This window comes from Lynx rufus, unplaced genomic scaffold (genome assembly GCF_022079265.1).
Source record: "Lynx rufus isolate CCGP_SWC_20201006 ecotype Redwood Valley unplaced genomic scaffold, mLynRuf1.p SCAF_24, whole genome shotgun sequence".
Classification (NCBI taxonomy): domain Eukaryota; kingdom Metazoa; phylum Chordata; class Mammalia; order Carnivora; family Felidae; genus Lynx; species Lynx rufus.
The window spans coordinates 16,495,921-16,520,134 of NW_025814839.1; the positions used below are offsets into that span (position 1 = coordinate 16,495,921).

Genomic DNA, 24,214 nt, shown 5'->3' on the forward strand with positions numbered 1-24,214 from the left:
TGCTGTACTCAATTTGGACCCCATCCTCACCGGTGCAGACTTGGATGAACCACCTAACTTTGCAGTTACCTCTAAAAAGTGGGCAATCATTCTAGTCTCAGAGAAAGACTGGGGGAGCTAAGTATACTGGCCCAGTTCACCCAGAGCTACACTGTTAGCAAGAGGCAGAGCTGGAATTGAACTCATGTCTGTTTGGCTCCAAACCCAGAGCTCTGCTCCCGCAGGAGGTGATTACTCCATGAATAATCTTGTCGCTTATTGTTATTAGAGAGCCAGACACAGTGCAGCATAAGAGAGTCATCGAAGGAGGTGGGTTGGCCTCACAGGCCTTCTAAGCAAGCCCAATAAGGATAAGTAGGCGGTGGGGGGTGTCTGACTGGTTCAGTTGGAAGAGCGGGGGACTCTTGATCTTGGGGTTGTGAGTTCAAGCCCTGCATTGGGTGTAGAGATTACTAAAAAAATTTAAAAACTTAAAAAAAGAAGTAAAGGCAGGTGGGGAGGCTTCTTGTTGTCCTGCAGAAACAAGGGTGCCTCTCTCCTGTGCTTTATTCTATCAACTCCTCCTATTGGGTCCCTGGCTAATGGCCGATCATTCAACAAAGACTGGCAGCTGGGGTTCATGAGGAAGTCCCTAGGAGCAAATCAAGGTCCAGGAACCACTCTGTCTCATGCATGCTTTTGGCCATCACTTTCCTTTCTTTACCTGGCCAAGTCCTGAGTTTCTTCATTTGTAAAATGAGAATCCCAGAGCAGACACCTCATAAGGGTGTTTTGAGAATTACAGAGGGTACACTAAGTAATACACTCAGTACCGTGGCTGGCACAGTTTGCGTTCAACAAATGTTCTCTGTTATTATCAATGCCCTGTCCATGCCCTTGGGGAACTTCAAAATGTGCTGGGAAGAAAATATATTATTAGGAGACAAGATTATAAAGCAATAACTAAAATAGGACCCAGTTCTGTTAAAAAACAACAACAACAACAAATAAACCCGAAAAATATTATACACATGTAGAAAGGGGAAAAGACCAGAAGGAAATGCTTACCTCTTGGTGGTAAGATTTCAGGAGATCTTTATTTTTCTTTGTGTTTTCATGTCTTTTCTACATTTTCTGCAATGCACATATCACTTGCAATCAGAAAAAAAAAAAAAGCGCTGTGAGAGCTGAGAGAAGCTATCACTTGGATCTGAGCTTGTGAGGAGGATGCCCCAGGGGAAATGGGATTTGAGCAGGGCTTGAAAAAATGGGAGAATTTGAAGAACTGGGGAAAGGAGCCAGAAAAAGCCTTTTTTATTTCTTTGTGTTCTGTCTGTCTCCTCCCCGAGGCTGTGAGCTCCTTGGTAGCACCATCCATGGTCTAGCTTGTCCACAACTATATCCCTAGTGTCTAAAACAAAGAACCCCAAAACCTAGTGCTTAGTAGGTGCTCAATAAATACAGACTTAGTGAGCGAATAACCTTGACAGCTCCACTTAGCCTGGGAGACAAGGATGCTCTCAGTTCCCTGTCCAGCTGGTGCACTGCCAAAACCGAGGTGCGTGGTTTCCATGGCAACAGAAGAGAGGCCGCCAGGCCAGCAGCAGGAGGCAGATGCAGGGATTGCAAGGTCTGCATCTTTTCAAGGTGCAGCCTGGAAATTGGGAACATGGTGGTGGGCTCTTTCAACAAATGTTGAGAGAAGAGAAAGAGCTTCATAAATACGGTTAACTTAGTTCTTCACTGGACAGGTTTGTCAAATATATCAATGAATGCTCAGGATGGTAGTTTGGGCCTTTGAGAGAGGGTGGGAGGCTCTTGGTGGGTGAAAGGTTAGAGACTCAGGAAAGTTTGGTTCTAGTCTGGACCCTGCTGTGTGACCTTGGAGAGATTAACCTGTCTGAGCCTCAACATGTTCATTTATAAAATGGGAAGCTTGACCAACTGTAAAATTACTTATAAACATATGTGTGTGGTAAGAATGTAAAACGGTACCACAGCAGTGGAACACAGTTTGGTTTCTCAAAAAGTTAAACGTAGAATTATCTTATTTATGTCCCAGCACTTCCATTGGTAGGTATATATCCGAGAGAATTGAAAATTGGAACTAAAACAATTATTTGTACATGAATGTTCATAGCAATACTATTCACAATCGCCAAAAGACCATAAATGGATGAATGGATAAAGATAGTATATCCCTACAATGGAATTTAGCCATAAAAAATTATGAAGTACTGATTTATGCTACAGCATGGATGAACCTCAAAAACATTATGCTAAGTGAAAAAAAGCCCAGTTCAAAAGATCAAACATTGTGTGATTCCATTTATATTAAATACCTACAACAGGTAAATCCATAATGCAGCTTGCTGGTTGAAAGGGGCTGGAAGTGCGGAGTGACTGCCTAATGGGTACAGAATTTTCTCTTGGAGTGATGAAAATGTTTTGGAACTTCATAGAGGTATTGTTGTAGGACACTGAATATCATGTGTGCTACTGAATTACACACTTTAAAATGGGTAGATTTTGTTATGTAAATTTCACCTCAATTACAAAAAAAAAAAAAAAAAAGTATGTTCTCTAAGCACACCTTGTAGCCTGAAGTACAGAATGGAATCCTGGGAGGGAGCCTAAAAGAGATAGGCAAAAACGAAGGTCGAGTTAGAGATTAATTTGAGAGATCATCACAGTCTCTGTGCTCCCCTAACAATTCTACTGCCTAGGTGACATGCAGCTGGAGCCAGAACTGAGATCTGATCTGTCTCTGGCCATTTCTCCATGGTGGGATCCTGGGCCAGTCACTCAAGCTCCCTGAACCTCAGGCTTCCTATCTGCAAATGGGGCTGATGCATCTTCTGTTACCCTCACTGCACTGTGGATGAGGGTCCATCCTGAGCGCACTCTGTGAATCCATCTTCACTGGGCAAACCCTCTGGGATGAAGCCAGTCACAGAATGGTCTTCTAAGCAAGGCACTGGAGAGCCAGTTCCTAGATCATGAGGCACTGGTATGGAAAGGGCACACTCAGGTTAACTGGTTGGATCTGTGTGACCTTGGGTGAGTCACTCATTTCCCTGTTTCTTCGGCAGGAGAATGTATCCATCTACATGTACCTTAGAGAGATGACGTGTGTATACCGTAAGCACTCAATAACCAGATCTCTTTCCTCTTTGTGGCTGCTCCCTGCACACACTTTTGAACACAAATATTGTGGATCCTGGGGTCCGCTCAAGAACTCTGAGCTATGGCTCAGAGAGGATAAAACACTAGCCTGAGGGGACACAACCAGTTTGGGTTTAGAACTTAGATTGCCTAACTCCTGGGACAGGGAACTTTCCTCAAGCCTCCAAGCTTCATGTATTCTCTCCAACAGGCGTTTAGCCCCTACTACGCCCTAGGAAGGGCAGAGGTGAGGGAGAAGAGAGACCCACCACAGAATTGCGTGCTGTGTAGACGTGACCTTTTGAATCCTCATCACTTCATGAGACAGGTGCTGCTGTCCCGGTTATACATACTAGGAAACTGACTCTGAGGCTTCAGAGCAGCCAAGTGACACCAGAACACACAACCTGAAAGCCGAGGTCTCGAATTCGAACTCGGGTCTCCCCAAGGCGCCTCGCCTGGAAGCCCCCCAGGGCGCGCGTGGCTCAGCGAAATGCAGGCGCGCGGCGGTGGGAATCCCGAGCGGAGTTGGAAGCCGGGACCGTTCATTTGCATGCTAATACCCAGAATGCTTTTCCCCTCACACCGCTTCTCTTAATGGAAGCGCTCAGTTTGGAACCGTGGAAAGTTTGGAACACATACTTTGCTCCCTCTTTGCAACTGTGGGAACTTCCCTCCCGAACACGCGGTGCCTGCAGCTCCGAACTCCAAGCACCGCTGCCCGGCGGCGGTCGCCAGCGCTTCCCGGGCAGGCGAACCTCCTTATCCAACCCGCGCACGGCAGCATCCCCGGGCCCGCCGGGGACAAAGCGCCCTGTCTTGCCGGCGGGGCCCGTGGCTTGAGCGCTCGTCGACTCTCTGGGCTGCGGGCACTGGGGATGCTATCGGCCCAAGGAGGCTTTACGGCGCTCCCCGGACCCTCCAGTAACCCCAGTTCCCTGGGGGGTGCCGGGGTGCGCGGAGCCCCCTGCTCCTGTCCACCGCCCTTGACTCTATGTTGTCGCTTCCCTGAGCTAGTGACTTCCCGCTCCCAGGGGCACAAAGCTCGGCGTGTGGTGTTTGGGGGAAAGGCTGGACGATGGCCTCATCTCCCCAGCTCTCCCAGGCACGCAGCCCCTTGGGTTCGGTCAGTGAGCGGGGTGCAGAAGCAGCTCCGGAGGTTCGGCCTGCCCCCAGCCAGGACCCCGGGCCCTCTCTGGGGTCGGGAGCAGGGAGGCGGTCGCCGGCGACTTCTGGGGTTTCGCTCATCAAAGTGGGGCTCCGAAGGGTAACCGACGCCCGCTCCATTTACGGGTGCACACCACAGGCTGGGGGGCCCCGATCTGCACCCCTCGGTCCCTCACCCCCTCCCTCCCGTCTGCTCGCCGCCACTCTCGGCGGGGAGGGAGGGACAGTGGGAGCTGGTTTGCTGGCTTGGCGCTTCGTTTGCATTGGTCCGGGGGGGCTGAGACTGCAGCCCCCGGCCCCGCGGGCGGGGTGGGGAGGCGGGGGCCGGACGGGGGCTCAGTCTGCGCCAGCATTGGCGGAGCTGGGGAATGGGGAGGGGGGGCAGGAAGCGGGGGGAGCGGAGCTGCGGGGGGGGGTGTATAAATAGGGAAGGGGGGACGTGCATCCTCGGCTGGGTGAGGGGGGGGCGCTCGGCACAAAGAAAGTGGAAAGTTTGCAGCGCAGGGCGGCCCGGGCCAGAGATCCGGGTGCGCACGTGCAGGGCCGGGGGCGCCGGGGGCCCCCCACGCCGAGCTCGCCGTTTCTTTTTTTTTCCTCCCTGCAAGCGAGAGGGGGGGTGTTGTTGGTATCGCCCCCTCCTTCTCCTCCCCCCAGGGGTGAAAGTGCAAGAGGAAGTGCAGCCGCTGCCATCTTTCCTCCGCTCCGAACACACGGAGGCCGGGGCCGCAGCGCCGCCGCTCCGCCGCCGCCTTCGCCCGGCCCGGGGAAGGGCCCATCCTGACGCCGCCGCCGCCTGCTCGCTCCAGCGTTCGCCGTTGCTACCGCCCGCCAGGCTCCGGGACCAAGCCCGCGCTGCCGCCCCTGTGCGCGCCCCGCCGCCGCCGCCTTCGCCTTTTGTTTCCTCCGCTCCGGCGCCCCCGCCCCGGCTCGCGCTTTGCAGGGGACGCAGCGCGCGCCCCCAGCGGGCCCGGGAAAAGCCGCGGCGCGCGCGCGCACGCCTGCGCGGCAGACCCCTCCGCCTCCTCCCCGCGCGCGCGCGCCCATTTTGGCTGCGCGCCGGCGCCGCCTGGCGGGCGGGAGGGGAGGTGGCAGGCGCGTTTGCAGGAGGGGCGCACCTCTTTGCTCGCGTACCCCCCCGGAGGTAGACCAAGAAGGGAGGCGGGCGGGCGGGCGGGCGGAGAGGAGAGAGGAGCGCGCAATCGGTGGGGGCAGCTATGTGGGAGGTGGTGCGGCCTGCCGTCTAGACAGTACGATCCGGGCAGGGGGCGTGTGCGCTCGGGGCACCTGCGAGACTACAGAGCCCGGGGCCGGCACGTGTGGGGAGTGTAGATACGTCGACTGCGCCCCGTTTCTTACTGCCTAGGGGAAGGGAGGGGGGCGGGCAAGTGCCGCGGCCGGGTTTGTGGGGAGGGGGCGGCGGCCATGGAGCGGGTGAACGACGCTTCCTGCGGCCCATCGGGCTGCTACACCTACCAGGTGAGCAGGCACAGCACGGAGATGCTGCACAACCTCAACCAGCAGCGCAAAAACGGCGGGCGCTTCTGCGACGTGCTCCTGCGGGTGGGCGACGAGAGCTTCCCAGCGCACCGCGCCGTGCTGGCCGCCTGCAGCGAGTACTTTGAGTCGGTGTTCAGCGCCCAGTTGGGCGACGGCGGAGCTGCAGACGGGGGTCCCGCTGACGTGGGGGGCGCAGCGGCGGCTCCAGGCGGCGGGGCTGGGGGCAGCCGGGAGCTGGAGATGCACACCATCAGCTCCAAGGTGTTTGGGGACATCCTGGACTTCGCCTACACTTCCCGCATCGTGGTTCGCCTGGAGAGCTTCCCCGAGCTCATGACGGCTGCCAAGTTCCTACTGATGAGGTCGGTCATTGAGATCTGCCAGGAAGTCATCAAACAGTCCAATGTGCAGATCCTGGTGCCCCCTGCCCGGGCAGACATCATGCTCTTTCGGCCCCCTGGGACCTCGGACTTGGGCTTCCCTTTGGACATGACCAATGGGGCAGCCTTGGCAGCCAACAGCAATGGCATCGCAGGTAGCATGCAGCCCGAGGAGGAGGCAGCCCGGGCTGCTGGTGCAGCCATTGCCAGCCAAGCCTCTCTGCCTGTGTTACCTGGGGTGGACCGCTTGCCCATGGTGGCTGGACCCCTGTCCCCCCAACTGCTGACTTCCCCATTCCCCAATGTGGCATCCAGTGCCCCTCCCCTGACTGGCAAGCGAGGCCGGGGCCGCCCAAGGAAGGCCAACTTGCTGGACTCAATGTTTGGGTCCCCAGGGGGCCTGAGGGAGGCAGGCATCCTTCCATGTGGCCTGTGTGGGAAGGTGTTCACTGATGCCAACCGGCTCCGGCAGCATGAGGCCCAGCATGGTGTCACCAGCCTCCAGCTGGGCTATATCGACCTTCCTCCTCCGAGGCTGGGTGAGAATGGGCTACCCATCTCTGAGGACCCCGATGGCCCCCGAAAGAGGAGCCGGACCAGGAAGCAGGTGGCATGTGAGATCTGCGGCAAGATATTCCGAGACGTGTACCATCTCAATCGGCACAAGCTTTCCCACTCGGGGGAGAAGCCCTACTCCTGTCCAGTGTGTGGGCTGCGGTTCAAGAGAAAAGATCGTATGTCCTACCATGTGCGGTCCCACGATGGGTCGGTGGGCAAGCCCTACATCTGCCAGAGCTGTGGGAAAGGCTTCTCCAGGTGAGGAATAGCGTCCCTCCTCATGACCTGCCCTGTTTCTGGCTCATGGGACAGTTTCTTGCTAAGATCAGGGGGTGTGGGATTGGTGGGAGTCACTTGACCCTCTAGGGCCACATCAGGTTTGGAGACAGCAGAGAGTATTTTAATGGCCCTAGTTTTGTGGTTGGGAGCTGCTTTCTCTTCCCTCAGGGAAGTTCTCTGGCACTAGGCGTGCCCTACTGTCTGTCTTCCTTTGGGCCTTGTGGGAAGGGGCTGGATTCCTCTGGCCACAGCCACTGGGCCTCACCATTCTTCTCCCCGGGCTCCCTTTGTGTTTCCGGCACCAGGCGTGGGGCCCCCTCTGGGGGCGGGAGGCTTTTCCTCCACCGACTTTCCCTGCTTGAATGGCTGCCCAGGGAGGGGCTGAAACAAGTGCATCTGGGACTCTTATGCTCCCTGCCACCAAATCCCTCCCCCAACAGAGCACTGGCGATCCTGGATGGGCACACTCAAGCTTCGCCCTTCTCAGCCTCCTGGGATCATGGGGCACAGAGTTCTGCACCCAGAGTCTCCTAGCACCAAAATCTTTGATCTCCTCTGATCTGGTAGCTCCAGAGCCTACCTGAACCCACAGATCATCTTTATGTTTTCAGGACAGGGAGGAGGGGGTCAAGATGTCCTTTTAGATTCACTTTTTAGTGAGCCTGATAGGAAACTAAGGACTTGTCTGGGAGCAGAGGGCTATTTTGTTTTTCATCTTAAGAGAATATTCAGAATAAAAGGCCGGTTTTAACTTGCCTGGATACTTAGGACTTGTGTCTGTGTGAACCTACAGAAGGAGAACTCCCTTGGAGGGGCCCCAACCAGAAACCAGTCTTACCGGTCAGGCAGCCCCTGCCCACCTGCTCCAGCGGGCATCTGGTTTACCAGCCCAGCTGGGGACTTAAGGCTCTATCCCTTGGCCTCTGGGGACTGAATTCCATCTGGGTGGCATTCATTGGCTGTCCTGGTGGGAGAGGCTGGGGGAGGGGAATACTGAGTTTCTAAGGGGCTTTAGTCTGGACAATGAATCACACATACCCCCTCCCAGAAAGGCCTCAGTAAGGCAGCCTTGTCCCATTCTAAAGCCACCTCCTCGGGTCTTCGAAATCATTTGAGCTTCTGGTGGTGAGGGGGGGTGTGGGGGGGTAGGCAAGGTCAGAGACACTCACTTCCCTTCCCCCTTTAGAGAAAACCGGGCAGAGAGGCCCTGGGCCTGTGGAGCTGGGTGGTGACTTTGTCTTTGTCACGCTAGGATGGGGAAGAGAGAGTCCTCTCCAACGGGGTGTGTGCAGGGGGTGGGGGGGGTCTGGCCAAGTTTGTAGCCCTGTCTTTTGAGGTCTTGTTTTAAAGTTTCGTCTTGGTTCTCTTTTCCAGGCCTGATCACTTGAATGGACATATCAAGCAGGTGCACACTTCTGAGCGGCCTCACAAGTGTCAGGTAGGGGTCGGGCCAGGGCAGAGATGGGCTGAAAGAGAATGCTGCTGTTTCTCACAGCCCAGCCACAAGCCAGCTGATGTGTATGCTGGGCCGGCTGACTGACCACCACCGCTTTGCACACCTCCCCCTCTGTCCCTCCCCACCCTCCATCTGCTTTCATCCTTTGTTCTTCCCCCTGGCCCCCTCTCCCCCCCCCCAACTGCTAATGTCCCCTCCTTCCTGGTTGCTGGGTCCTGGTTCCCACCCTGCCTCTGTCTTCGCTCTTTTGCTTGGCTTTCCTCTCCTGGCATTTGCCAGCTCCTTGAATGGTGGGTCACATTGTGCAAGTGTCATCCTGGGGACACTGGCTCCCCATTGGGCCTGCTTCTGGTTCCCAGCAGTTTGCAGGGGCTACCATGGCGAGGGCAGGGTTTGTAAGGAGCTCCTGGTGGTTCAGCTAACAGCTCTTACCCCTTGTCTGCCAGGCACCCTGACCTTCTGGGTCCCCTGAGCTTAGGGCACAAGGGGTGGCAGTAAGAATGACAGCGAAGGAGGATGAGAGTGGGTGGTCTCATTCTCTGAGTGCTGGCACCTGTTTAACTCATTCTGAACCACATGTGCCATCAGCTAGGGCTTCTGAGGACTTAGAGAGGAGGGTGGTTTCCTCCTTGTGAGCTCTTTGTGTAGCAGTAGGTAGGGAAGGCTGGGCAAGATTCTTACCCTTGGTTTGTCTGCTTCAACAATATCTGGGGGCCCTGTGTGACCAGAAAATGGAATTTCCTCTCCTGGCCACTGAGCAATCCTGTGTGGATGGAAAATGCCTGTGTCTTCTTGGCTATCTCCCCTCCCGTGCCAAGTTCCTGCCATCTGAGGGGGAGACAGAGTGGTGGGTGCTTGTTTTACAGCCTCTGGTAGGATAACCTGTTTCTCTTATCCTGTTGGTGGCAAGGAGGGAGGGGAGGGTTCAGGGAGACCTGCAGGGAGGAATGGACGTACTGTAGGTAGGGCAGTGAGCCCCCAGGGGCCAGGTGTGGTCGGTGTTCACAGCCAGCCAGGTAGCCTCCCCCAAGGACAAGGACGCAGGGTGGGCATGCTGGGATCTGTCTGTGCCTCGCTGCCTTCTCTCTGTCTCTGATTCTCTAATCACCGAGCACATTCTGACTCTCCCAGGTAGTGTGCTGAGCAGCCTGGCAGAGTAGGAGGAGCCCAGAGGGCAGTGGGGGCGTGCCCGGTGGCCTGGGGGGGTAACCTGCACTCTCTGCCCTTTTTCCAGGTGTGGGTTGGGAGCAGCAGCGGCCTGCCGCCCCTGGAATCTCTTCCTAGCGACCTGCCATCATGGGACTTTGCCCAGCCTGCTTTGTGGAGGTCGTCCCATTCGGTTCCTGACACCGCCTTTTCCCTTTCTCTAAAAAAATCATTCCCAGCCCTTGAAAACCTGGGCCCAGCACACTCCAGCAGCGCTCTCTTCTGCCCAGCCCCGCCAGGATATCTGAGGCAGGGCTGGACTGCCTCAGAGGGCAGCCGGGCCTTTACTCAGTGGCCTGTAGGCTAGCCTCGGCCTCCCCAGAGAGGGTTTTCTCTGGAGGGGAACGGGAATGGCGGTTGCTCTGAGACCCCTGCTTTTCGGAGAGCCCAGCACAGTGATTCCTGCCCATGATGCCCAGCTCCTCCTTGTGTGACTTGGAGTCTTTCCCAGCTCAGGGACCCCAGGGGTAGTAAGGAGCTCCTTTCTGGATCCCCCTCATAGCCTCCAGGTTTCTTTCTGGGTTCTCTTGCCTTTTTCTCCCCCTTTAACAGATGGCACTGCTGAGTGCCTGCCTGTCCTTGCTGGGGTGATTTTAGAGTCTGGTGCTTTCCCAATAACTAAGTCACTGGTTTAGGTGTTTCCCCTCCCCTACAATGGCCTCCCCTAAGGTGTGGGGTTTCTAGAATGGGGCTTGGCTGCCCCTCTCCCCTACTCTAGGGGTGAATCCCCCTCCAGAGGAGAATGGACCAATTCCAAGTGGGTCAACTCGTGCTGCCCTCTTCCCTTCCCACTCACACAGGTCCTGCTTTCATTTCTGGCTAGTGAGTTAGACTTTTGTGTTTTTGAGGTTTACTAGCAGGTCTGCTCAGGAACTAGACTAACCAGTAGCTTTATATTGGGTCACCCCAGTATATGGCTTTGGGGGCTGAGAAAGCAGATGTAGACACCTCCCCCCTCAGATCCCAGTGGTGTGCCCTTTAGCCCCCGCAGCCTCCGCGGGGATAACAGGAGTGATGATAAAAGTTTTCATTCTAACATTTGAGGCTTTGTGTGTTTTGTCCTTGGTCTCTGTCATAACACTGACATCATTGTCCCTTGGTGTACGTACAAGCCCGCTCCTGCCCTGCCCCTCCAACACACACTCTTACAGACCCGCTGGCCCCACCTCCAGCCCCTTAGCCAGAATGCCTCTCATGGTGACCCAGCAGGTGAAGACATGGTGGCTTTCATGCTCTGGGCCGGCCAGCTGCTGTGCCCGGACTTGGTTTAACAGCAGGGGCATCTGTTTTGCATCGTGTGTATTCTGAAAGCGTCAGAGGTGAAGAGATGGGCTCTCTGGGAGTTGGTTCCCTGGGCAAGAGCTGGGCGCGGGGTATACCTCTCTACCTCTCCTGATGCCATAGATGACAGAAGGGGCCAGTTACAGAAACTGATGCCACAGCTTGCATGAAAAGGCCATTTGAATGTTGGGGCATGAAGCCTCAGGCTTGGCAGTGACACACAAATCTCTCTTAACTGGCTCAGATGCCTCAGGCATTGCTGGCTTAATGGTGCAGTGGGGCTGTGGCATTATCTCCATGTGGAGTTTGGCCTGAAGCCGAGAGACCAGAGCAACTCAAAACCTCTCCCATTGCTTCCAGTGGCCCCACTTCTCCGGGGCAAGTTGGGGTGGTTTGGGCTGGAGGATAGCTCATTAGAGAAGGAATGAATTGAAGTGGGAACAAGGGAGCTGGCACCCTCAAGAAGGGGGCCAGTGAGGACAATGGCACTAGGCCTCCATTTATTGCCCTTAGACTTTTCCAGGGCTATAAAAAAGACTGCTTAAGACCATGCCTCCATCCCTACCCCCAGGCTGCCAGACTTCAAAGGCCACCAAAGGTTGGATGTGCACTAAGTGTCCCTGATACCATTTGGGCCCCATTCCTGAGCTGCTCAACCCCTGGGAAGAAAAGCTTTAGGAATTCTGGGATAGGGAGAAACTGTCGGGGGAGTGAAGGGAGCATGACTAGGACTCTGTTGAGTGGTGATGACCAGAGGTGGCCCAAGCTCAGGGTGGCTGGGCCAGGACCTGGCAGGTGTGCTCCTAACAATAGGCTGCCTGTGCACAGGGCCGTGGGCAAGGTGCAGCCATTCCAAACATCAGTGGTGATCAGAGCATGCTATGCTGGCTCGCTCTTGTCCCATCAGGGACCCTCTGTCTTCTCCCTGTCTCTAGGATGGGAAATGTCTTTCTCCTGAGTGGCCCCAGTATAGAGATTCTAGGTGTCCCTTTCTTTGGGATCTGTCTCCCCTTTGGCCACTCTTTTGTGTCCTGTGCCCAGACTCTTTATGTTGTGTGTTGTCTGAACTTCGGGCAGGCCTAGACTCAGGCTTGTACACTTTGACAATTCCCCCCGAAAACCTTGGAGACTTGAGCCATGAAGGGTCAATTCTGGCACAGAGAAGCCAACAATCACTTCAGCTTGGCTTTGTAATACAGTGAAAGTTTTTGTTGTGTTTGTGCTCCCCCCCCCCCCCAGCAGCAGATTTCTAGTCCTAATTATGTTTGCTCAGGCCAAAGTTAGCTTTCATTCCTTGAGAGATAATCAATGGAGGAGGGGGGCGGGGAAAATCTACTTGGTCTGGGATTTTAATTTTGCCTAGCTAATCCCTCAAATGGATAATCTACTTGTGGATAATTGAGGTTTGGCTGTCCATTATCTTTAGGTAGCACAGTGTGACAAGCAATGCTTTAAAGGACAGACCCCGAAAGGAGGTTGGCAAGAGAAACAAGGCATCGCTTTCACATCTCTCTAGTGGCGCTTTTCCCAGGGACCGCGGAAGATGGAATTCTGAATGTGTCTTTCACCGCACTTTCTTACACCTGGTCCATCTTTGGTTCCTTTGAGTTCTAAGGCGTAGACCACACTGCCTCTCGTTGTTGGGGAGCCGGTCCTCAAGTCACTGGTTGGCAAAGCTGGCTCTATCCCCAGATAAAAAGGCAGGTGCACCCCTCTCTCCTGGGGGTGTTTTTGGCAGCCCCTGCTCTGGTTTATAGGCCGGTGGGCTGGGTGGAAGATGGAATTTTCTCCCCACTGTCACCTACGATTGGATCATGAGGTCCCTGAGGTGGGGCCCACTTGTGGCCTTGAGACCAAGCACCCATCATGCTTCCTGAGTCACCTGAGTGCTCGAGTTTGTCTGCACAAATTCTGTCACCTCTCCCTTTCAGGGGAGTCCTGGCCACCCCACACACTGCGTTAGAAAATATCAGTACCTTTCACTCTCCAGAAGCTATGGGTGCCAAGTCTGGAAATGGGAGGGTCACAGGCTCAGGGGCTAGTTCCTATTCCAGCAGTCCTATATCCCCTCAGGGCCTCTGTCTGGCCAGCTGTAAAGTGGGGAAGGGAGGGATACCTCAGGGAAGCTGGGAAGAAAGGACGGGTAGGGGACTGGCCTGGCAGTGGCAGTGTTTTGACTGCTGTTTCCTCTAGTAGTAGAGTCCTGTACTTCAGGCAAATCGCTCTCCACACTCAGCTTCCTCATTTGTCAAATGAATAAACTCAAGGCATAAAACAGTTACAGGTGGTATCTCATTAGCATAAGGTGTTCTGTTCAAATGTGTTAACATTTACTTAAAAGCTAATGACCGAGAATGGTAAGGCCTGTCCTGATGTGCACAGACGTTTGGGACTGGAGTAGGAACAGAGGTGTCTTTAGCCTCCACGATATCGAATACATTGGTGTCTTCCTTTGATTACACAGTAAGGAGATAAACATTTGTACCTGAGGTGATAGGGTTCAGACATTTACCTTGAGGTCTCGGGATCTCAGGCTGTGCTTCTGTTAAACAGAGACGGCAGGAGCAGCTCCACTCTAGAGAGTTAATGGGGTGGCGGGTCTCCAGTGGGTTAATGGTCACTCTGTAATGCACTTAAAGGTGAATGTTGCTTTCTCTTGGGGTTCTAAAATAGTAAACACACACACATAGAAAAGGAGTCAGACTTGACCTGAACCTCTAAAACATCTCCATGGAACCAAAACAGCTTGAAAGTCACCAGACTATAACTCTCCCAAGGACTTCCCTGACATTCTGTGACCTCCAAGGCTGGGGTAACTGGGTGAGCCCCATATGAGGAAGGGCTCTTGGTGGGGAGAGGTCAGGGACTGAGACTGAGTCAGACCCTTGGGTACAGGAAATGCCTGGGGACCTGGGGCTGCCTCCCAGGATGCTGGTGCTGACCGTCAGCTTCTGGGTCATCCGCTCAGGGTCTTGCTAGGAGTTGGTGCTCACACCACAGCTTTCTATGGCTATCCTCCTCTGGAGGGTGATAACATGGCCTGCTTTGGAGGGCTGCTGTAAGGCTGGATTGCAGGAGATCAGTGTCTTGGAAAGGCTAATCGTGGTGCCTGCCTGGCACAGAATGCATGCTCTATCAATGTGGGGTGGTATCATTCTTGTCATTACCAGCTTTTCCCCAGCTTCATGCCCCACAAATGCTTCTGAATCATGCAGCCTTCCTTCTCTCTGCTCAATTCTCACGTTAGCAGAATCGACTATCATTTTATGGGCTGCTTTCTCAATACAAGCCCGCAAGAGTATTATAAGGAGTAATCTCTGTGCTTTGTCCTGCCTTTCCTTTCCATTTCCCCATGGCCAAGACTAATGTCACGTTTGAATAAAGTGGATAAATTGAATTCTTTGCATAAAGCAAGTAGAGAAAACTCAGGATGGAGAACAGGAAGACTGGTCTGTTCACATGCCAGTTTACTGCTGTAAATTCACTTATAGTCAGTGCAACTAAAGTCAGTTCTTCATGTTTAAGAATGAACAAATGCCTCATCTTTCTTTATTCTGTAAAGGAGTGTGGAACTTAATGTGCCAGGCTCTGGACATGTTGTGGTAGCCATCTGGAACCAATAATTCCAACTCAGGTGTCTCATGAGGAGGCATCATGGAAAATAAGAGCAGCTTACTTGCCACTCTGGGGAGAAAGCATGAGCCACATGTAAAGCTCTCTTTATTACAGGGAGTCTATGTGTTGGCCAGAAACAGTTTTTGTTTCCTGGTGTGCTTGGTGGGAAGTCAGGAATGTGATGCTAGTTTTCACCTCATCTCGTTTTCCTTTCTGCCCTCAGACCTGCAATGCTTCTTTTGCCACTCGAGACCGTCTGCGCTCCCACCTGGCTTGTCATGAAGACAAGGTGCCTTGTCAGGTGTGTGGGAAGTACTTGCGGGCAGCGTACATGGCAGACCACCTGAAGAAGCACAGTGAGGGGCCCAGCAACTTCTGCAGTATTTGTAATCGAGGTAATCTCCCTGCTGTTTCCTCATTTCCAGGGGATGGGCCTGAGCTTGTGTGGGAGGCCAGGGGTGTCCTGATCACCTTGCCTCAGACTCCACTCCTTGCACGGCTGGCCCTCCCTTCCCACTGAACGATAAACACCTTCGTTGCCCAGGCGGCTATTTGCCACCTCTTCCTTCCCAGACTTGGGGTGCTTGGGATAGGAGTTCCCAGGAGATCAGCAAGTGGGAACGGAAGGAGAGAGTACTGTTTCCAGGTCTGGGCTCATAACACATGTGCTGGGCAGATGGCAGGATGGATACATTTCGTAGACACCACTGAACTACTGAGGTTGGTGGGAGAGTCATTAAGCCCCAAGAAGTGGGGGAAAAAGAGGGTCCTGCTTGAGAGCTTTGGCTGGCTGATTTCACTGGCATGTGAAATTCAGCAACCAAGGAAGGAGGTTGAGTCTGGAGATGGACAAGGGGCAGAAAGTTCCTAACACAAATGGTCAGGAAAGAGCCCAAACCCAGGTGACTGTGGCCTGGATGAGACAGGAACGTAGACGGTGCTCTGAGCAGGACAGTGTGCTTGAGGCCGAGGTGGGCCTAGGTGGAGTCTGGTTCTGTGGCCCCAGTGTTGTGTTGGATGAAGTCTGGCCTGCCCCTGAGCTTCCGCCAGGGCTTGTTGGTGGTTGGAGGGCTAAGGTTTGTGTCATGCAAGCACAGTGTCAGTGGAGGAGGCTTGCGCCGTATCTGTGCCGAAGGTTGGGGCAGCCGTCTGTGGTGGGCATGAAGATGCTTCTGCACGGTGTGCTTGCTTTGGCCAGGTGGGGACCTTGCTGGGAAGTCCTTTCTCCTGGGACTCTCTTGTCCCAATGCCTCTGGAAGTCTTGGGTATGGCTTAGTGGATTGAGTACTGAACTGGAGTTGGACTGAGGGTTTAGTCCACGCCCCTCCTACCTTGCCCTACTCTGTGACTTTGAGCTCTCCCTTCCCCTTTCTGAGCCTGTTTTTTCATCACTTAAATGGGGTTAAGAACACCCTGCCTTGCCTACCTCGTAGGGTTGTTGTGATGATCCCAGGAGACAAGGTAGGTGAAAGATCTCTGAACTCCCCACAAGGACCTGCATCCTTGGGAGGTCCCATCCTTGCGCTTTGTAACAGTGTTAGGAAAGACACAGCTCACTGACACTCTGGTTTGGACCAGGCACCCCTGCAGTCCTTGGCTGGAATCTTCGGGTGCTTCTGCTGTCTCCATATGCCCTGAGGTCATTGGTGGAGGGAGACTGCTGAGTAGCTGGGTGTTCTTGGTGCCCTGGAGCTGGGTCCCTCCCTGGGATTGCACACCTGGGGTTTGCCTTGAAGGCCACTGGATATAGATGTTTGTACCACCAGGAAATCTGCTGTGAAAGTGGAGAGGTGGAAATAAAAGTTGCTTAAGCGTCTGTCCTACTTTCTGACACGTCAGTTGAACCCTTTCTGGCAGGAGCTTCCCCTGGGGGGTGGGCAATGGGGTTGTGCGTGCAGGGAGTTATCAGGCTGTGGCTGACCATCTTAACTGTGGCTGCCCCAGCTCTAGAAAAAGCTGGTTTCTTATCTTGCTTCATCCTAACCTGGCTTTCTGACAGAATTCCCCCTGTCCCCCGACCGGCTCCTTACAAATAACTAAACCTGCAACATGCCATCAGCAGGCGTTTGGTCAAGTTTTCAAGCCTGAGGTTCTCCATCTGAGAACTGAGGTCAGAGACCAGAGGGTGGAAAACAGTGAGAGCAGAGAAGGATGTTAACGATGAAACTCAGAGCCTAGCTCAGATTGCCGAGTCGGGCAAGAACTGAACGGGAGACCCAGGGCCACGGCCCCTGGGGGCCCAGCTCAGGAGGAAAGAAGAGCTGAGAGCAGCAGGGAACAGCAGGGAAAGTCGACCCAGTTAGGAGACAGCTGATGTGGCAAAGCCAACAACTGGCGTACATCAGGACTTGGGCAGCAGCCACAGACCACGTGACTGGACTGGGGGAGCTGGAAGAGTCAAACCAGAGCCCACGTTTGCTCAGAAAAGCCAAGACTAGATCTGGATCATAGGCTAAACAGCTCTGGGTCTCAGAGTCAGAATGGGAAGCCCCATCCCTCCAACAAGACGAAGAGGACTCTGGTCCCACCCTCCTACGCATACAGGAGGAAGAGAAAACAATTTTGGTCTTTATAAGAAGTGAAGGAGCGGGATTCTATCTCAGGACTCGTTCATTGGCAGAAATAGAAGGAGACGACTCCTGAGGAAAGAAAAAGAAAAAGGAAGAGGAATGTAGTTTGTCCAGGAAGAGGATAAGGATACCAAAGACATCGAGACCTGGAATCAGAATGCAGAAAACTCTGGGTCATTCTTCTCCCTGCCCACCACCAAGGCTGTGATATAGGAAGAGGAGCACAAATAAATGAATGTGCTTATGTCCACAAGTGTTCAAGCAAAGGCTGATGTCAGCCAGATGGTCAGATGGTCGAGGTTGGATCAGGTACCCTCTGACACTCTTCAATCTCAGGCAGTCAACTTAACTACCTATAGATCTGCCAGTCTTTGCCACACAAATGACTCTTGCCCATGAAGAATAAGAAGGGAGGCAGGCAACCTGGCTGCTCTAGCCCCACATTGGAAATAGATGACATTGTCTTTGTCCTAGAGACATACCAGGATGTGGGTCATACCATCTGTAGAGGAAGATTATTTGCAGTGGAAGGAGTTTTGATGCTAGAAAAAGCTTGTTTCTTCATTTTCAAATTGAGGAAATGAGTTGAGCTGAATAGTGGGAAGGAGAGAAGGACCTGGTAGATTCACCATGATTTTCTTCCTTTTAAAAAGTTTCTGTAGCAAGGTCTTTGTATATATGCACACGTACTGGTATGAGAAAGAGGGATAGCTTATTGGAAACTTGCCTTTGACAGAGACAGCATTTGAACTCCAACATCATTGCTTAAAGGGGAGAAAGCCTTCTCCCCAGTCAGAGGTGAGCATGCAAGTTGTCACCGGTGCCAGTAATGGACACAGCCAGCCTGCCATTCCCCTGGACTGAGCTGATACAAACCTACTTAGTGCCTCCCTCCAGCACAGCTCTGTTGGGCATGGTCCCAGCAGGGTTTGGACAAGAAGAAAGCAGTCCCTGACCCCTCTGTGTAAGTGGAATTTGTGAAAGGAGATTGCTTCTGGAGTGCAAATTGCAGCGCACCAAGCAAGAAAATGCCGTGGAGGAGCAGCAGTCTTTGGCTGTGAACTCTTCATCTCTGGAGTGCGGGGGAGGCTAGCTTGTTGGTTGTAGTGAAGTCACATGTGTGCTCACTGTCTTGACATCATTCTGGTGCCTGGATCAAACTGCCTGTCTGGTTCTTGGTTAATCAGTGGTGAATGGGCAGGTGAGTTCAGAATTCCCACTAAACGTTTCTGGCTTCAAAGATGTGTTCTCTGAAACTCAGCTTCCGTTTTATCCCAACACTTGGCTGCTGAGTTGCTCTGTGTTTAAATTCTGGGCTTTAAATGGCAGCTGTGGATCCACTCCTACTACCCTGCCATGTGGTTTTGCTATAGATAGTACAGTCTGCAGCTGGGGTAAAGTTAAGAGGACCTAGCCATGTGTTTCTCAGACTGTTTTTCAGGAAAACACAGCAGATTTTCATTGAGCATTTGCTGTGTTCCCCTGGTGTAGTTCTTTCCACAAGGAGTAAATATAATAATTCCCCGTGCTCCTTTCCTCCTTTCCCGTCCCCTTTAATCTCAGTGGACCTGCTCTGCTATACCATGGAGAGGGCTTCACACCACTTCCGAGGCTCCACGGGAATTAAAAATCAAAAACAAAACAAATCCCTTCTAAAATGGAGTTGTGATGTTCTTGGAAAGGCCTGATATCTTATGCTGGTTGCCAGGGGCCACAGTACCAATCCCAGGGGGCAGGGCTAAGGTCCTCTTTCCTATTAGCCTTGTCTACTCATTCCTGACTGCAGCCTCCCTCATCAGAATGTTTATATGGGACCCTCTTAAGCCAGTCTGTCCCCCGTGGTTGGCCCCAGGCAGACTACTTGGTCACAGCACAGAATAACTTGGCTCTACTAGGCAGGGCAGGACTCCAGAAACTGGACCAGGGGTCTATAGAGTAGCTGTATCAGGAAAGAAAGGAAAAGTCACTCAGTGCCCCTTTCCTCCGAAACCACCAACTGCTACTGTCAGGGGAGTGTGTGTTAAAGATTTTCACAGGTCAGCTCCTGTCTACTGGCTGCTTCCATTCTAACCCTCCAATATGGCCGAAATACATAAGGGTAAATGGTGATAAATGAAACCTACCACCAAAATCCAAGGGATGTTTCTGCGGCCAGGGCCTACTAAAGAGTCTGCTCAGTGGTTAAGGACCACATGGTAGCACATGGTCCTGGGGTTGGAGTCCAGGCTCTGCCATCTAGCAGCTGTACATGTGACCACAAGTCACTTAACCTTACCAACCCTCTTGTTTTTTCATCTATGAAATAGGTATACTCATAATTCCCAGCTCATAGGGTGACTGGTGGAATTCTATAGAATAAAGCATGCAACGTGCTGGGCCCTGGCACACCATTATCACTTGCTAAAAGTGAACCTAATAAACTGTTCCAGCAGCATTTGAAAGGCCATGCCAAATCAGACTTGTGCAGACATTACACAGTACCCTGCAGCCTCTGACATGTTCAGAGTGGATCCCACTGTTATCCTATAACTGTAATTTTAAAGGGGAATAAAAGCACTTGAGAATGTGTCAACCAGATCTGGAGTAGATTAAAGGGCACTAGACACCAGGTGGACCTTATGCTAAAATGCTTCGGTTCCTGCTGAAAGCGCGTCCTGATCCTTGACCACTGTGGAGTTTGATGACACAACTTCCTGCAAAACCCAAGTCAATTTCCTTTGACTGGCCCACCTGGTTTCATGTCCTCAGACTTGTGGCTGGTGTGGAAGTTGGCCCAAGATCTACGCTTCCCAGCGTGAGCTATCGTATGGCTCGAACTGACCAGAACATCTGGGTTGGGCTGCTGCAGTTTTCAAGATGGCTGGATTGCCCCTCCTCCAAAATGAAGGCAAAGATTATCTCTTTTTCTTCCTTAAGTGAACCTGATGGATGCTCCAAACCCAAACCAAAAAGATGACCATGAATAAGAGCTGACTGAGCCTCTTTAATGTAACTTGCTATTTTTGTTGTTCCTCAGAAGGTCTGAAGAATTACTAAATCCAGTTATTTGGAAAGTGAGAAAGTTAGCAAAATAGAACATGTCCTGCTAGATAGAAGGAAGGGGACTCCTGGAGGCATTCCTTTGGGATTTCATCTTGCCTCCATCTGGTTTGTTGTGCAGTTTGCCTTTACAAGTGTTAAGCAGGCATTCTGCTGGCTGGAGTCCTGTGGCTGCCATTGAGCCTCATTGCTTTTCTGACTACATTTCTAGCCAGGGTCTCTGCAGCTGACCTGGGGCTGTGGGACATCTTCTCCAACCGCTCATTACTGAGGCACCAAGCAAGCCGAGGGGCATTTGGCCTCTGGCCCTGGCAGGAGCAGGATCTCAGGCCATCCCTCCAGGCAGCCAGCCTGGGTCCTACACCTCAGCCTTGCAGAGTGGGCTCTGCAGAGAAGCCGATTCGAGGACAGTGCCACCCGTCCTGAGCCAGGTGGCTCCTGTGGTTGCAACCGTTTTTGAACCAACAAGGGGGCCCCTTCTAGGTGCAGCTGACCTGGGAATGCTAGCCAAAGCGGCCAGAGGAGAGGCGTGGGGGAAGCAGAGAGGTACCTCTGTGCTGGCCGCGGGATCTCATCTCCTTTTGTCTTGTTTAGGTTTCTCCTCTGCCTCCTACTTAAAGGTCCATGTTAAAACCCACCACGGTGTTCCCCTTCCCCAGGTCTCCAGGCACCAGGAGCCCATCCCGAATGGGGGAGCAGCGTTCCACTGCGCCAGGACCTATGGCAACAAAGGCAAGCGACCCCTTGCTCTGCACTTTGCTTCTCTGCGCAGACTGTGTTGTGGGGGCGCTGGGCCGGGCGTGGGGAGGCGGGAAGGCTGCCGGCTTGCTGGCCGCCTCAAGGAGGCTCTGAGATCTGAGTGGCAGTGGCCTCCAGGACAAAAGTCACAAGTGGGTATCTCACTCCAGGGCAGTGAGTGAGGCTTTTAGGGCACTGCCAAGATCCAGCCCCCGCCTCCTCTTCCCCAGCCTTCCTCCCTTGCTCCTGGCCAGCCCCCACTGTCTGGAGCCCTGCAGGGATGCCCCGGGCCCAAGGCTGGAAGCAAGTCCTGCATGATGAGTCACTCTGGGCCTGTCCATTGCCTGTGGCCCTTTAAGGATGGTGTGGAGCTGCGGCTGAATGCTTTCTTTTTCTTTGACCCTGTGGGCAAGGGGGAGCCAGGGGCTGGCTTCCTCTTTGATAGGGGTGATTGGTTGCTGTGAGCGGCCCTTTCTGGCGGGCCTCTGGCTGCGTTTGTGAAATGCATGGCGATAAATGAGATATGTGACTGCCTCTGAGTTGGAGTTGGTCTGCAGAGAGCTCCCTAGGGCCCACCTTCACGTGTTGATTCAGGTTGTTCTGTGGTATTTCTAGTTGTTGCCTTGGGGATGATGCCAGGGGCTTGGCAGACGGCAGAGATGGCAGAGATGGCATGCTCCACGCTCCCATCACAGACCTCCCTTCCCGGCATGGCTCTCTGAACTCAGGCAGGAAGCTTCTGATTGGTGGACTGCAGTGTGGGCAGGGCAAGGCAGAGCAATGAGGATTGTCTTGAGGCCCAGCTTGTTCTGAGCCCTGTGTGGGGACAGTCAGCTGACCGAGTTGTTCAAAGTTACTTTTTAATCTCTATGCTTTGGCCGCTGGGCCCTGGATGGGTTTTGGCAGAAGGAAGGCAATAAGGGCAGGGCTTGTGTTTGCAGCATTGGGAAAAGGATTGGCTTCTGTCTCAGCCATCAGTGGGGTCTGCCGGGTTGAGGACCTCACGGCTTTGGTTCTGCCTTGCTAGGGTGCAGCTAGTCTGGTGTGGAGGTGAGGCCATTGATATACCTGTTCAGCATCATCAGAACAGCCATTTTACCCCCAGGGGCAGCCAGCAAAGTGCCTAGGAACTGGGGGTCTTTGAGTTGTTCTGGGTGGAAGCAGTGGAGGCCCCTTCTCCGTACCCTCTTCCTTGAAGCAGGCTGAGATGGTGGTGAGCGATACACGTGCACCTGCATGAAGAGTCCGCGGCGAGGGAGGCTGGCAGCCCCAGGGCCCTGCTGTCTCACGCCCATAGGCACACCAGGCTCCCAGACTGACCAGCTGAACCTCCGTGGGTTCTGCCAGGGCAGTGGCTGGCCATCCGCTGCCCTCCACAGGCCTATGAGCTGGCCTTTCCCGACCCCTCCAGGAGGGGGCATCTCCAAAGCCTGGCCTCATCTCTCCTGTGTGTTTTGTTTTCTCCTAGAAGGCCAGAAATGCTCACATCAGGATCCGATTGAGAGCTCTGACTCCTACGGTGACCTCTCGGACGCCAGTGACCTGAAGACGCCTGAGAAACAGAGCACCAATGGCTCCTTCTCCTGCGACATGGCAGTCCCCAAAAACAAAATGGAGTCTGACGGGGAGAAGAAGTACCCCTGCCCTGAATGTGGGAGCTTCTTCCGCTCCAAGTCCTACTTGAACAAACACATCCAGAAGGTGCATGTCCGGGCGCTTGGGGGCCCCCTGGGGGACCTGGGCCCTGCCCTCGGCTCACCTTTTTCTCCCCAGCAGAACATGTCTCTCCTCGAGTCCTTTGGGTTTCAGATTGTTCAGTCAGCGTTTGCATCATCTTTAGTAGATCCTGAGGTTGACCAGCAGCCCATGGGGCCTGAGGGGAAGTGAGGCAGATGCTGTGTCCCCACGGAAATGGCCACCGGGGACCGCTGAGAAATGCTGTGAATGCGGAGGGAAGTAATGTCTTTGGGTTCTGTAGCTGAGAGATTTTTATTCGTTTTTAACTCCCCCTTCCCCCCACCCTGTCACCCCACCCGCTCCTTCTCCACCACCCATCCCTTCAGTGGTCTTTAGAAATAGATTCTCATCTGATACTCTGCAGAAATATCTGCAAGACCTGGTATGGGACAAGGGCAGAAAACACTACATAGGCCTCCAAGGCCACACCAGTCCCGGTTTCTCTAATGGGTGGAAGCTGGAATTCCTGGTGCTCAATTCTTAGTGATCCCAATCCCAAACCCACACGTGACGGCATTCAGGGACCTCAGTGATTTGGGTCCCCTCCCCCTTCTCATATCCCTTAAGAGAAACCACATCAGGGTCTCCACCCACTTACACAGTGCTGATGCCCAACTATTTTCAAGAAAGCTGGAAGCCTACAGCATCCCATGGACCATGGGGTGAGTGCCCTCTGAGAGCCCCTGAGCTTGACCCTTGACTTGGAGGGCCTCAGACCTTTCTGAGCCCTACCTAGAGGCTAGCATTTCGCTACTAGGACAAGCTGGGCTATTGAGGACACCCCCACCCCAAATTCCAGTTCTTATGTGATTTTAACCATTCAACTTGCTGTTGGGTTTTAATTCTCTAATTATTATTATTATTGTTATTTTTTAGGACCAGTTGTAGTGAATTGCTACTGAAAGCTATCCCAGGTGATACAGAGCTCTTTGTAAACCGCAGTCACACGTTAGGGTTAGTATTAAACTTTGTTTAGATGTACCATAATTAACTTGGCTAGTTGATTGTTTGAAGTCTATGGAAGAAATAGTTTTATGCAAAATTTTAAAAATGCCAGTCTGGTCAGGGAAGTAGCGGGTTTCAGTGTTGTTGGTAGCCAGGAAGGCAGGAGAGCTGGCAGGTGGGGACATTGTTGTGTACCTCGGCTGTGTCACGTGTGAGCAGGCCCAGGGTGACCTGGTGCTGTGAATTGATCTGATCAGACTGTATTAAAAACGTTAGTACGTTACTCTGCCTGCTCCCCTGAGTCCAGTTTTTCAGCTAAGGGTGCGGGTGGGGGTCTTTGGGATGCAAAGGGTGGGCACCTGGGGGAGAGGTGGGATCTCAGGAGACCTCTCTTCCTCCTCATTGCACCAGCTGCAGCTGCACTGGGATTGATAGGTGGATGTTCCCACTGAGGACTCTGCTGCCGGCATTCACCCATTTGTTCAACAGATACTCCTTGTTGTCTGCACTGCTGTGTGCCAGGCCCAGCCTCAGACCCTGGGGGCATGGTGGTGAGCAGGACACCCTTGTGGAACTTACTGGGAAAGAGACAGTTAACAAAT

At 53.3% G+C, this 24,214-nt stretch overlaps 1 protein-coding gene across 5 annotated transcripts; it reads left to right on the top strand.

Moving 5' to 3' along the window:
* Positions 1-5,486: 5,486 nt before the first annotated feature.
* PATZ1 (POZ/BTB and AT hook containing zinc finger 1) lies at positions 5,487-23,895 on the top strand. Of its 5 annotated transcripts, none has more exons than XM_047088259.1 (5): positions 5,488-7,004; positions 8,400-8,463; positions 14,807-14,978; positions 20,787-20,924; positions 22,399-23,895. In XM_047088259.1, exons 1-5 carry the CDS (start codon positions 5,734-5,736, stop codon positions 22,815-22,817), a joined length of 2,064 nt encoding a protein of 687 aa, XP_046944215.1. In that variant the 5' UTR covers positions 5,488-5,733; the 3' UTR covers positions 22,818-23,895. The 5 variants fall into 5 exon arrangements, with proteins under 5 accessions (XP_046944220.1, XP_046944215.1, XP_046944219.1 ...); XM_047088263.1 differs by having other exon boundaries at positions 5,489-7,004; positions 20,852-20,924; positions 22,399-22,528; XM_047088261.1 differs by lacking the exon at positions 20,787-20,924 and having other exon boundaries at positions 5,490-7,004.
* Positions 23,896-24,214: the final 319 nt, after the last annotated feature.

What these genes read in the sequence shown, in the direction of transcription:
- PATZ1 (XM_047088259.1), top strand. Translation starts at nt 5,734, where the DNA reads ATGGAGCGGGTGAACGACGCTTCCTGCGGCCCATCGGGCTGCTACACC. An exon ending in CTGCAGTATTTGTAATCGAG is followed by an intron (nt 14,979 to 20,786) that starts GTAATCTCCCTG and finishes TGTCTTGTTTAG; the next exon opens with GTTTCTCCTCTGCCTCCTAC. An exon ending in CAGGACCTATGGCAACAAAG is followed by an intron (nt 20,925 to 22,398) that starts GCAAGCGACCCC and finishes GTTTTCTCCTAG; the next exon opens with AAGGCCAGAAATGCTCACAT.